The sequence below is a fragment of the Hippocampus guttulatus genome, chromosome 6 (assembly GCF_054856545.1).
Source record: "Hippocampus guttulatus isolate MCC_2025c chromosome 6, RoL_Hgut_1.0, whole genome shotgun sequence".
NCBI classification, from domain to species: Eukaryota; Metazoa; Chordata; class Actinopteri; order Syngnathiformes; family Syngnathidae; genus Hippocampus; species Hippocampus guttulatus.
Window position 1 is genome coordinate 15,721,758 of NC_141266.1, and position 13,975 is coordinate 15,735,732.

Consider the following 13,975-nt stretch of genomic DNA (forward strand, 5'->3'; position numbering starts at 1 on the left):
CAGCCTGCCATGCATGTTTTTGAAATGTGGGAGGAAACCGGAGGACCCGGAGAAAACCCACGCAGGCCCGGGGAGAACATGCAAACTCCACACAGGAAGCTGGAATTGAACACGGTACCTCTGCACTGTGAAGTCAACGTGCTAACCACTGGACTACCAGGAGTTATGGTTTCAAAATCGCTAAAACTTTCCATCACCATTAAAAGCTCCCCCGTTCTCGTTAAAAAAAGTGTTATGACGAATCCCAGAGGTTCTAGGCATGAGACACCCTGCGGAAATATGATTGGCTGCTGCTTCCACATCCATTGTTCCCGCTCGCATAACGTCCTTTATTCCAATGTTGTGGAAGTAAATGAAGTCAACAGAAGACCGCTCTGACGTCATACGAACAACAAACCTCAACATAGCCCAGTTAACGGTTTTGTGGGAATGAGCTCTGTCGTCAGCAGGCTTGCTGTCATTGACCTCCACGTTATGACGCAATGACCTCAAGAAGCCCCATTCACAAGCACATAACACTCACGAAATCAGCTTGGGATCCAGTTTCTGCTCACGACTCTTTGCATCATGTTTTCTTTTGCTCGTGTGTGGATCAGTGCAACATGTCTGGACATGTCTGCCACACTTCCACAGCACACGCTGCTGTGAGGAAACAGAAAAGCCCGAGGCCAGTGATGATACTTGGATTCCATTCATTGTGGACATCTACAACTTTTCAAGGTAACCTGTCGATTTTTAGGCTTGGATTGGCGACTTTATTCCACCGCATGCGCGAATGTCTAATATATCGAGATACTGTACGTGGATGTTGAATAACGCAGGGCTCTAAGCATTTGGCAGTACTGTCACTTCTTGAAGCAATACCCTGCTTCTTGGAATATGCGCTACTACTCTACTACTGTTATTTTGTCACGATCGCATGACTGTAGTACCACACTGGCAGCATTGAAATGATTACACACTAACTTTCAGAGAAGTGCTGTAAGTAGGTCATGGAGGTCTCGGTTGTGTTGAAGAAATTAAGTAACGCGTACGTGGAAAAGTCTTAGATCAAACGTGTCCGTTTGACAGTTCTATCTTGGTTCAGTCTCAAACGCACACAGTGCAGCGCAACTTTATGCATCACGGCATTGTGAATTTCCATTTGAAAGTTTGTTTCGGCTCGCTTGACTGATTCAACAACTTAAGGAGGAAAAAGCTCATCTCTGCGCATGTGTTTTGTTTCTTCCGCTGGTCTGGGTGTAAAGACAATAAAGAACATGAGAAGAGAATGCGAAGAATATTCAGACATAAAGAAACCATACCGAAGTGAACTCATCTCCAAAGCAAGAAGACTGCAGCGTCGCCATACACGTCCATGAAGAGTCATTTATTGTTATTAAATTATACTCATTCATTTTTAATACTTTGTGACAAATATGAAAGCTACAATTGCAAAAGCACTTTTGTGAACAAAAAAAGAAAGAGAGCCAACTCCAACTCCATTTTACATTTTATGAAACTAAATAAAATAGATATGAGATAGAAAGTGTCCTTAGATTTAATCTTTGTCAATTAATATCATACTTTAGCTTCTGGGTTCCTTTTAAATGGATGGATTTTGGTATTCCTGTACGGACTCACTAAATTAGTGGAGAGTTCAAATAACTGTTTGGGATATATAGTGCGCTTTACTTTCTTCCACAATACGGTGACATTATTTGTAAATCTCGCAATTGCCAAATATTCCATCTATTAAGCTATAGAAATCCAAGTGAAGAGGGAGAACTATATCACACATAATGTGATGAAGGACAAGTTGTTTCTTCAAGTAATATGAAATTTGGTGTTAAAAATTCAATTTAGCTGCTTATTTGGGGGGTTTAGTGAAGATGGGTCATTTTGACCCACAGGACACAGGGTGTGTACAGGAAATGAGGACAACAGGAGGGTTAAAGACTATTAACTCATTCAGTACCAGCCAATTCTGGACCAAGTCTGAAAAGACGTATAAAAACGTCTTTGGGAGTGAATGAGTTAAACCACTACTCTACCACACGCACAAGGAAGTTTGTTCACAAACAATACAGTACACTGTATCTTAAACACATTTTGTTCTGGTCCTCCCAAAGAAGCCATTGGAATCCTTCCCATATAACCAAAAGGACCTTGCAGCGTATTTATTAGTCCTCTTGTAAGTGCACAATTTTGTTGGATCCTACTCTCCCCCCACAGTGTGCTGTCACTTTTGGAGGGGCCACCCTGCATGTGGCGCCTGCAGAGAAGCAGATAGCAGTCTGTCCTGGCACGAGAGTGGAGCCTGGCTCGCTCCCTGCCCTGTGCCCAGCAGGGGAAAGTGGGCTCAAGAGGGCCAAGTGGCTTTTTGTGGGTGTTTATTTGTGCAGTTTGCTCCGTGTGTGCCTGTGTGTGTGTGTGAATGGAGAGGAAATATCTCAGGGGGCAAAAAGTGGGGGGAAGACTGTTTGTTGGTTACTCTGAGTCATTTTTTTCCATCTGAAGAGAAGCTCAATTATTGCAGGGCAGATTAGATGGAGATTTGCCTCGAGAGGGGGAAATGCATATGAAAATGAACAAGGGCAGAGCATTAAAGGGGCTTTGCTCACTCACTCCACAATGTAATCCTCAATCAGTTTTGTGCACGTGCATATGTGCCAATGTCTTTGCATGAATATGCCCATGTGAATAGTTCTTTATATTCATGCACACCCATGTCTGTCTATGCAAACCCTCTCTGGCTCTCCAAGCCCCCCCCCCCCCCCCCTCCATTCCGTCTGTTTCACAGTGCCACCCACCCTCCCTCCCTCCCTGCGTGAGCGTAGTCTGGGCGAGGAGCCAAGTAGTGTGTTTTTTTTTTGAATGAATACCTGATGGCTGATGGGGCTGGCGGAGGGGGAGGAGCCATGTCAGTTGGAGTACTGAGGGAGAGAGGCAGGGAGAAAGAAGAGGGAGAGCCACAGTGAGAAAGGGGGAGAGAGACAGAGAGAGAGAGAGAGGGAGAGGGAGCTGGCGGTCTGGTGGCCTTGCATAACACACGTTGGAGAAGCCTCGCACGCAAGACCTGGCGTGGGCTTTTGCACAGGAAAGGGGGGGCCGGCGGAGGAGGGGTGGGGGTGGGGGGGAACCTCCTCTGCCATCAGGCCGATTGCAGGGCCAACGGAGTGGCAACTGCTCAACAGGGTCCTCACAAGAGCGGCATGAACAGGCTGCTGCACAAAGGAAGCCGAGTACGCTGCCGAGGAAGTACGTCTCCGGGATCCACTCCCGTTGAAGCACGGGAGGAAATCGTTGCACATGTTCTACAAGCGGCGGCTGTGGAAAGACTGGTGAGCTATTCTTAGCACTCGAACCAGCAGAAGAGGGGGTGTCAGGAGAAGGAGGAGGCTTGTCTCTTTGCTTTTCGATTTGTGGCATCGTAGTATTTTCTGTCCTGCTACTCTCACACCGTCGTGCTCGAAACGAAAAACGGGGAGTCAGGTGTTGAGATGCTTGCTGTGGAAGAAGAGACGAGACGACCTGCGTGTTATATTTGCCCGAGTGTGTGTTCCGTGTGTGTTCGGCACTGATGCAGAACTCTGTAGTCACTGTGGAGACAAACACTGAGCGCTCAGCCCATCGCCTGTTCTTTGGCTGTAGTCAAGCACACGGCCCGGCCCGCCTCTTAAAGGGACACACACACGTTCTTTCCACACAGAGAAAACGGGGGGGAGGGGGGGGGGGACGACGACAGTAAAATGGCTCTTTTAGATAAAAGATCAGACTTTATCGTATTGATCTGCCTTGTGTATGGTGCCGCGATTAAAGCATGGTTCTATTTTTACGCAGAGAATCCCACATGCATGCTTTTGTCGGTAATTCCCCGTTGCTGTTTCATGCATGCTCAGATTGACAATGATGATGTTTTTGTTTTCTAAATATAGCCACTGCTGAACAGGGCTGTGAATCTATGTCTGCTCTATCGGCAGATAATACCTGAATATCAGCAATACTGCCTACACGAATGTCAGTCCAGGGTCTTTTTTTTTTTTTTTTTTTTTGTGGGAGGAATTCTATCTTGGCCGGGACACTCTCGTTACAAAATCACCCCCTTAGTGCCTCACTTCCTACTGCAGCGATGTTATTGCCATGAAGCGAAGGATCAATGCGAGGACAGGTGGAGGTTTGTACTGCTGCGTAAGAGAGGACATGCGTCTGTCTTTCACCTGGACACGCAACGACAACACGTACACAGCGTGGTACGTGCGTTTTTTCCCCCCACCCAGGGACTATCACTCTATGTCACCATATGAAAATGACTTGTCTGCCCCTCCGCCCCTTCGTGTCTGATGTCATCCCTTTATCATACCCGTCTTAGCAGAGGGGACGGTCAGTCCAGGGCTGGATCCAGAGTGTCCATGCCGTCTTGACTCGTTGTGACATTCGTGTCTTGAAAGCTCGCCTTTGTTCTCCATAACACAGGGGCATGCGCTTGCTAGTGACGATCTAATAATAGGCTGGAAAATCAAGTGATGATGTTTATGTGTGACCATGTGCACAGTCGCGAGTGCTGTGTTGATCTCGGGAAAAGCACTTTCCTCTCGGTCTTATTTGATGTCAAGTTAGGTGGTCGTTCGATGTCTGTTAGCCTTTTCTTGCTTGCGATGTAGCGTTGGGATGATGATGTCATTCCAGGTGTTGCTGAGGTGGGGTTGTTGCCACAGAGTGATGCTGCCATCTAGTGTGAGTGAGTGCGGTGACATCGCAAGGCGGGGGGCTGATGCTGCAGGCGCTGCTCAATGTGGGTCAGGAGGAGCTGCGCTGTCTTTCTCACACCATTCTCCCTCCCTCTTCTTTACTCCCAATCTTCTCCCTGCCTTTCTACCATCCACACCACTCTATCTGTCATCCTCCATTGCCGTTCTTCATCATCTCCTCCCCCTCACTCTTTCTCTCCAGCCCTCCTTTGTTACATCCGGTGGCTCATAAGGCTTTGTGGATCACGTACATTACTCAGAGTTGTCATTTTCTTTTTTTTTGCTGCTTGCTTGACAAGCTTGTGACCCTGTCTTATCTTGCAATAGGCTCGTCCAAACAGAAACTGACCAAGGTCCATTTCGGAGTACTCTATATATATTTTATGTTGACCACTTGTGGTTGCCGAGAGTGATGAGCCTCCCATGTAGTGGGAAAAATGGGATGCAGCTCATCAAAATGTAATGTTATGCACCTGTGTGTGTGTGTGTGTGTACCATGCACTCAATCTCTGCGGTGCCTCGAGCTCGTCAGCAATTTAGTTGTGTCTCGTTCAGTGACCCACAAATAAGCCTGCATAAAAGAACAGAACATCTAGGAAAGTACAGTGGAACAAGTGGAAAGTCCTCCAATGGGGATTTGATGAAAATCTGCTTCTAAAATTCAAACCGCCTTCATGCGTGACAGCACGCGAGACCCCAGTGTGCCTCCTGATGCCTTTTCGGTTTTGCATATTCTTTGGCTTTTTGTAGGCTCTAGTTTTTTCAGATAAATGTGGCAACCTCAACACAGGATGTTGAGAGATGAAGAACATTCACTGGAAGAAAACTGACTTTGACACTTTTTTATCAATGTTAAGCTGGCGGGTTTTGTTGTTATTATGTTGTACAGTGGTTAACTTCTTTTTACATGTTAGCGATAAATCTGATGATGCTGTGAGTGTTTGATTTCCACTATTTCCAATGGAAAACCGTTTCAAAGCCCTAACAAATCAGAGGTCGACTATTGTTTCCTGACAGATTGTATTTGACCGTAGCGGTTCCACTGCAGAGGAGCCAATGAAAGGCAAATGTGTGCATGGTGTTGTTTGATCTTAGATAGTAAACAAATGGAACAAGGCCGACCCGTGTTTGTGTGTGTGTGTGTGTGTGTGTGTGTGTGTGTGTGTGCAGAGATCCGCAATATGCAGCTATAGAATATGTTGATTTATCCCTGCAGTCAAATATTGACCATGGGCTTGTTGACACAGATACATACAGTGTATAGTCTGACGAAAGCAGGTCTCTCAGGGCTGCGACTTTGTAACAAAACTCACCAGTGATAACATTGTTACAACTTACGGAGTGTCCCTCGCGTAAATGTCATCTTATTTTGTTCTGTCCCTGTTATGCTCCCGCTGACTAAGTCTGGATGGAGTTAAACGTTTGTATTTACAGTTGCCCTGACTCAACTCAAGGCCTTGGAGAGCTGAAAAAAAGAAATGTTCCGAGATGCTTACTCGTTATTGTTATCCTTTCCCTTAGACCTGCTGTCTTCGAGTATACACTCATGCTTTGACACAGCCAACAGCTATTATTCACATAGACTCCACATGCGCAGGGATGTTCACTTGCACACACTGTTGCCCAGGAAACTCCATTCTTCCATTATAAAAGTGACGAAAATAGCATTGTACTGATTTCTCTCATGGAAAATGTTGTTGGATGGGGCAATTTAATAGTCTGGGTCAATTTGTAAATTTGAACGAATGCTTAAAGACGGCTCTCAAAGAAATATGAAAAGAATAACTCCAGAGCAATAAGACGCAGAACACCATTACAAACATGAAAGCAGGCACACTTCAGAAGTGAATCGCGATGAAGTTTGCCTTTTAAGAACTGGCTCTCCACTGTAAGAAACACTTGAGAAACACGTGATTGTAATAACTGTCCAATACATATGTCTTCAAAGGCCTGTTTTCAACAGAAAAACAAAGGAACAAGTGTTGCATAACCAGAATATTTCTATACAATACTGATGGGTGTGAACCCAATAGTAGATTGAGATAGTTGAGCAGTGCAAATACAAAATGCACTGTGGACTTTAGTAATATTTAGTTGCATAACGCTTTGCAGCTTCGAAGGATGCAACCATTCAGAACTTTACACATACTTATAACTAGCATGTTAGGAAAGATAAGCTGTGTAAACGGAGCTAGCCTTGCACGGCTAGTGTAATTATAGAACACACGCCAGAGCGAATTGATCATCTGTGTAACCACATTGTGTCAGAAGTATCAAATCCAGGTCCAGAAAGTTAAAATCATGCCAGTTTGGCTGAAGCCACGGGTGCTTTTGCTCAACCAGGAGTTGGAGCTTCTTTACCTGAATAGAAGCACCTGTGGCTAAAATCAAACGGTGGCAGGGTTTTTACTTTCTGGACCTGGATGTGACACCTCTGCACTGTATGTATGTCCTACGTGTACTTACCCATTCTTTTTGTCTGTCTGTCATCAGATTCCCGCCAACATTGTGGAAGAAGTGCTTACATTGGAGATGATTCCGCATGAAGTTTATCGAGCTCATATTATGAGCTGCAGCGATTCCACCTTGTCCGGATTAAGACCCGGCGCTGTATGCTAGGGACTACTACCAGAGTCTTTGCGCCCTGGCAAAGAGGGCAGACATTAACACTGAGAGCGAGAGAGACTCTGACGGCAATAGAAGTCTGAACAAGAGATACTTAAAACCAATCTGGCGCAATGAAATCCAATCAGGAGCGAAGTAATGGATGCCTGCCGCCTAAAAAGCGAGAAATTCTGGCGCTGGAGCAGAGGCCAGTGGCAGTGACAACATCAACTCCTCCAGTGGTCCATCACAATCCTGCTCCCCACACTGAGAACCTAGCATGGCTGGCAAGTGTAGCCAGTGAACGATGCAGATCCAGAGACTCGGAGAGCCCAAGATGTCCCATCCCGTCTACTTCTTCCTCTTCTCCTCCCACCATTCCAAGCTCAGCTACTACTCTTTCAGCAGTGCCGCTGGCCTCGCTACCCGCAGTCTATCCCGCAGCCATTCCTCAGCCCACAGGAACCATCCAGTTTGCTCAGCTTGGACCGAATGTTCAGTTCATAAGCTCCGGCCCATATGCTGGTTACATCTCCTCTCATGTAGTTCCCGCCAATTCCAGCCCGATAGGACAGCGCCCCCACCTGGATGGTTACACCACTACCTTAATCTCTCCTGGCACCAAAGGAGAGCAGCAGTTCCAAATTGGCCTCTCTCCCGCAGAACTTGCTCCCGTCTCCCTTCCAAGCTCTCCGCAAGTCACCAGCCAGTACATCCAACTTGATAGCAGGACACCTTTAACTGTCAGTGGAGCCGCCGTGTCTACGCCAGGAGCTCACCTCCAACTCCATCCACATGCTGCTGTCCTCCCTCAAACGCTTACCCTCGCACCCTCCCAGCTGGTTGTTCAGTATGCGGATGGTTCTGCCGGAAAGAAACCCGAGGTGCACGCTAAGGGTGTGCTGAACGGTGAGCTAGAAGTTGTCAAACAAATGAAAGCTCCCACACAACCAGCCAATCATCAGCAGGTTCAGAGCTATGAGACCCGACACATCCTTGTGCCCGCAGAATATGGCCAGAACCCAACAGGACTTCATACTTCCTTAGTACTTGTGGCCCAGCCAAACCATAGCCCGGATCAGGAACATGGTTCGAATAAGATTTCGTTAGTTCAGACTGAGAAGGGAGGCATCTGTTTAGGGAAACCTATATCGAGATCTTCCTCCTTCTCCTCCCTCTCGTCATCCGAGGTGACCAAGTCCGTCACACCCCATACCGTCATTCAGACGACCCTACCCCCTGACGAGCTGCCAGCCAGTCTTTATTCTTCCACACAAACACCCATCATTGGCTATATTACCAGCGCCAACCAGCATGCAGTCAGCTATCACGCGGCACTGCCACAGCACCTGGTCATTCCAAGTGGTCAGTCCCTGCTCATACCAGTCAGCAGTGCCAATAACGGCACAGAAATGGAGACCAGCCGTGCTGTCAGCTCCCTGACTGCGACCACCACTCCCCAAATATCCACGGCCATGCCTCATGCCTATCTTGCCACCGCCCTGTCCAAATGTGAGTCTTTAGGCCCGGATGGAAATCAAGTGTCTCCCGCTGTAGCCCCGGTTCCAGCTCCTCCGGCCTTGCCTTCAAACCCAGTCCCTGCAGTGGTGGCAGCTCCCACCCCAATCCCAGTCTCAGCCCCAGTCAATCCTCCAGTCCCCGCTTCCATCCAAGCTTCTCCCACCATCTCGTCTCCCTCCTCTCCTGTGGCTCTCCCACCTTTCTTTATGCGAGGCTCCATCATCCAGCTTGCTGATGGCGAGTTGAAGCGTGTGGAGGATCTCAAAACAGAGGACTTCATCCAGAGTGCAGAGATCAGCAGCGAGCTGAAGATTGACTCCAGCACAGTTGAGCGAATCGATAGTGGCCAGAGTCCTAATGCTGTGGTCATACAGTTTTCTGTGGGGGAGCTGAAAGCCCAGGTGAGAGAAACATTTTTCTTGCGTGGTGTCTCACTACTGTCCATATTGAATGCCACTTTATAGAACATTCATTGGACCCGGTGGTGCAATAAAAATGGTAGAAAACAAACTCTTTATATATTAATAGGCAGTGAAGATCTACAGTATATTGTTTCTAAGAGATAATAACATTCAAATAATATGCAAGCTTGTTCCCCACGCTTGCAGCTCATCTTCCTGTTGTACAATAATCTGATTTTCTGTATGTTAGCACTTCTTTCCAGTCAGTTAGTAAAACAGAGAAGGAGAGGTCGAATCGCTAGGCATACATACATCTAAGGTACAACAGCAGAATTGCTACATTCACTTACAAGAGAATAATGTTTCTCAATAATTTTGCAACCGCAAAGTCCGCACTGATCCTTTTGTGTGACTTTTCACAAGTAGTTTGATCCTGCGAAAGTAATCTTTGTTTTCCTGACCCGAGCAAGAAATCTTTCTGTGGTATACAGTCCCTCGTAGATATGCCCTGCAAAACATTCAGTTTTAGCAGAATGTTTAAGGTTTACATACGTGTGTTTTTGCAGGTGTGTGTGGAGGTGCTGGTCGAATATCCCTTCTTCGTATTTGGCCAGGGCTGGTCCTCATGCTGTCCTGACCGCACCACGCAGCTCTTTGAGCTGTCCTGCGCTAAACTGTGCGTAGGTGATGTTTGCGTGTCGTTGACCCTTCGGGGTCTCAGGAATGATTCTTTAACAGACAGCCAGTCTTTGGGGGCTAGGCTGAAGACCACAAGACTCTCTGACCCCGGCAACAACACAGATTCCGTCGTGTGCAACAGTCCAAGGCCAAACACTACGGGCACTAACAGCGGTATTCTTACGAAGGCTTCTGGTGTCGAAAGGATAGCCGGATCTGTGTCAGGACGGCAGGTACCAACCGAAATCAAACGAAATCCAGGTTTGCTGGACGGGATCTGTGGAGGAGAGTCTGTGCTGGCAATGACTGGGACCGCACATAAAAGACAGGCATCAGAGAAAATAGATAAGCCCACCCCTTGCAAAATACAGTCCAGAGATCCCGACAGAACCACTGTTCGCAAGAGACGATGGTCCGCTCCCGAGTGGGACCAGACTGGAAGGGTGGAAGGGGAGCCTCCGTTGACTCTGCTCAAGCCCTCCATCATCTCTCAGGAGGTAAAAATCAGCATAGAGGGCCACTCGAGCAGCGGCAGAGAAAAATGCCTGATCAAACTATAGACTATGGAGGCAACTTATAAGAAATGTGTTTGTACTGTGTTCATCTACTCTGTGTTCTCTCTCGTCGGACTACAACACTGTAGCAGAGTTTACACAGCATCACCAGTTTTTAGCCACCTTCACCCAAGTACAGCGTGTGGTCGCACACACGGTGCAATCAGTGCAATCAAGCTGTAAGCAAAAATGAGTGGAGTGTGAATGTTGAGCTTGAGTGTTGGTAAGGCACCTTGAAGTGTGTCATCCATTATGAGCTGGATCTCTGCTGTCACATCCTTCGCAGCCATCGCATCATGGACTAACACACATAAACAAGCACAGAACAGATGTTTATGTGTAAAAGGCGAGCCATCAGATTTTGTCTTTGGACGGTGTGACGTTAGGAGTGCGACTACATTTCGGAGTCAAAGATCAACCATTTAAAGATTTCATGGTGATATTGATTTGGCAATAATCACGGCAGAGATCTTTGCCACCTCATAACGTCTGTTCATTTTACATTTACCCTTATTCGGGCTATCCACGGCGAGTATGGGCTGCCGCGGATTGTGCGTATGTGACTGTGTGTTTGTCAACAGTAAGGCACATGAAGTGCGCAGGGGTCAGGTATGAATGTAAACCACTGCTTTTTGTCCTCAATACTGACTTATGAAGTCAGGGATGTGTTGTTTGCTGCACCTTCAATGACTACAACGCCCGACAATTTGACACTGATGCGTCTGCAATATGGCTGCGACGGGAGTCGCCCAATCGCACCTTCCCGTAGTAGTTCAAGTCTAAAGAAAGCAGGCAGCCTCGAGATAGGTGTTTTCAGGCCTGGCTACATGCAGCGTTTCTATGAAAACAATCAAAATACGACCAATCTGAATATCTCCATAGCAACAATGTACTCTCTGAACAAGTATATCGTTGTATCTTTCGGGGTAGTATTACTACAGTTTGTAACTTTACCTTGGAGTCCATTAGCCCTGTTGTGTAAAGTAGGTTCGATTGTTCCTTGAGTGACGTTATTGGACTCCCACAGCACCCCTATTTCTGAAACTGTATCGATCTAAAATGCAATATGAACGGAAGCTGGCAAACCAACAGCAAACAATTGCCTTATTACGCATCCAGCAGACAAGAAGAAACCTCAACCTCCATTTGGAGTCTCGCAGAAGCCTGATCAAATTGACTCTCCCTTTTAGCTCTGTTTCGGTTTCCTGAGGGAAATACAGTACAGTATGTGGCTCCACAGCGAGTAAGTGATCCTCTCGTTCGCCATCAGCTTCCAGGTCCCTTTGCAGGCTCACTACCCCGCGGCATCCAATGCCGCAGTTCCACTGCATAGTATATGCTCAACTCAGCTGTACTCTTCGCAGGTGAGGTTGGTTGGTTTTTCCACTTCCAAAGAGTATTGTACTGGAAACTGTAATGGGGAAACCTCATTGAACGCATCAATCTGAAGTAAACTGAACAACAATGGGGAAGAATGTGGCTCTTAGCAGGGAAGACGTGGACAACATCGAGACGGCCACATTGACTGCAGAGGTATCCGGAAGAATTCCGACATGAGGGCATGAAGGCATTGCAAAAATGGCTGAGGAAGTATGCCACCAGGGGGCGTTCCTTCTAAGAAGAAACTACGGTACTTTGTAGTTTCGGTTTTGAAAAATATCCTGCCTGACACCAGGTCTGGAACTTTTCTGACATTACTCAGATAACACTTATGTGTCAAGTGCGAAGCTAAACTAACTTTCACATCCATGTGCGTGTTCCAGCCACGCGTCCTTATAAGCTATGATCCAACAATGATGAATCCACTCAACCGATAAGTGACCAGCAGTGGTTTATGTCCCATTAGCGTATCACCTCATGAGCCAACTAAGTACTGCGCAGTGGAAAAAAAGGCATGTTGTGGGTCCTGCACAGTGGAGGGTGTACAACTCCTGATTTGTTCAAATTATTTCCAAAAAGAAATCGTATTTTTATAAATTCTAGGCCAAAATGTGAGTTGTTCTACCAACAAACTGTTTGGGCGAGTTCTGATGGTCAACAGTTTCTGTCTATGAAAACAGCTGCCAGAGTAATAAGCACAATATCCTCTGTTCAAGTAGTTAGTTGAAAGCTCGACAGTGCTCAGTAGAGCTGAGGGAGATTGATGAGTCAGGTGAGCATATTGTGAGAGACATAACCTGATCAGGTTGGCCTGATTAAAAAAACAGGCTAGGGTAGTCGTAAAAAAAAATAAAAAAATTCCTCAATGAAGTTCTTGTCTTCATGTACATACCTGCTACATCAGCGCCTCGGTGGCGCCCATCTTTTTGCTATTTCATTTCCTTTTAAGAATAGAGCCAAAATTTTACAGTTCATACTCAGGAAGGGTGTGTGTGTGTGTGTGTGTGTGTGTGTGTGTCTGTATGCATGTATGTGTGTCCGATACGATAAATGGATGCGGATGATCACTTGTGTTTGTGTATGTTATGAGCAGCAGCACTTTGATGAAGCATCGGGTGGGTGTCGGGTGTTGGCAAAGGCAACGGCAGTCCCCAAACACCTGGTGAGGATAATCAACTGACTGTTTATCATCATGTCCGACTTGTATAATGATGGAATAGTAAGGCAGGGAATGTAAACACCCATTGGACAAACTATCTCACCTTTATTTTTTGATGACGGATAGAGCTACTATTTAGAGAAAAGTTACTGAAAGCCAGCTGGTGTTGATTTGTACAGTGAATTGTATCTTACAATGTGTACAGTGTGTGTATAGATATTCTAACCCTTATGTAGCCTATGTACTGTATGTGCCACGGCGTTCTTTCTTCAATCATTCCATTGATTCAGCCATCAAAGTGGTCCAGTTATTGCTTCAATACATGAATGTGACACCATCTTCTTTGAATTTGGCCCCCTGCTCCAAAGAGTTGACTTGACCTTACACAGTGTAAAATTCAATATGTGATCATCCCATTCACCGTGAACGCCATTGTCCTTTTCTAACTCCTGTAGGTGTTTTCCTGTAATCCTCGAGAAAAAAAAAAAAAAAAAGAAAGAAAAAAAAATTCTGACTGTTCTGTTTGTGTTCCGCTCAGGCTAAACACTGCCTACCGACTGTTGTCCATTCAAAATCTCACGTTGCTCACTTCAGTGTATAACGCAACTATTCAAAAATTGTCAGCAAAGTACGGGTTTCATTTCTTTTCGTTTTCCATTCTAATAGAAATATGGTTGGTGGCTAAGCTTACCAATATCGTATAAGTATACTGTATTTATGTTGTGTATTGTATGACCCCCCCCCCCCCCCCCCCCCCCCCACACACACACACACACTACCTTGCGGTCTGTTTTACTAAAAATGCTCTTAAAACCGCACGAAATCCAAAACGATGTCATGTTTGATAAACCACACCTTGTAGTTGAAAGCAGTCTGTGTGTTTGGACAATGTCTGGAATTTTCCAACTGAGTTTGTTTCTTCAGACACTAATCTAAAATGGCATCGCA

At 46.2% G+C, this 13,975-nt stretch overlaps 1 protein-coding gene across 1 annotated transcript; it reads left to right on the forward strand.

The window, feature by feature from the left end:
- Nucleotides 1-2,890: 2,890 nt before the first annotated feature.
- LOC147203739 (ataxin-1-like) lies at nt 2,891-13,772 on the forward strand. Its single transcript, XM_086113908.1, has 3 exons — nt 2,891-3,323; nt 7,224-9,256; nt 9,823-13,772. Exons 2-3 carry the CDS (start codon nt 7,469-7,471, stop codon nt 10,492-10,494), a joined length of 2,460 nt encoding a protein of 819 aa, XP_085970034.1. The 5' UTR covers nt 2,891-3,323; nt 7,224-7,468; the 3' UTR covers nt 10,495-13,772.
- The last annotated feature ends 203 nt before the right edge of the window (nt 13,773-13,975 follow it).

What these genes read in the sequence shown, in the direction of transcription:
- LOC147203739 (XM_086113908.1), top strand. Translation starts at nt 7,469, where the DNA reads ATGAAATCCAATCAGGAGCGAAGTAATGGATGCCTGCCGCCTAAAAAG. An exon ending in TGGGGGAGCTGAAAGCCCAG is followed by an intron (nt 9,257 to 9,822) that starts GTGAGAGAAACA and finishes GTGTTTTTGCAG; the next exon opens with GTGTGTGTGGAGGTGCTGGT.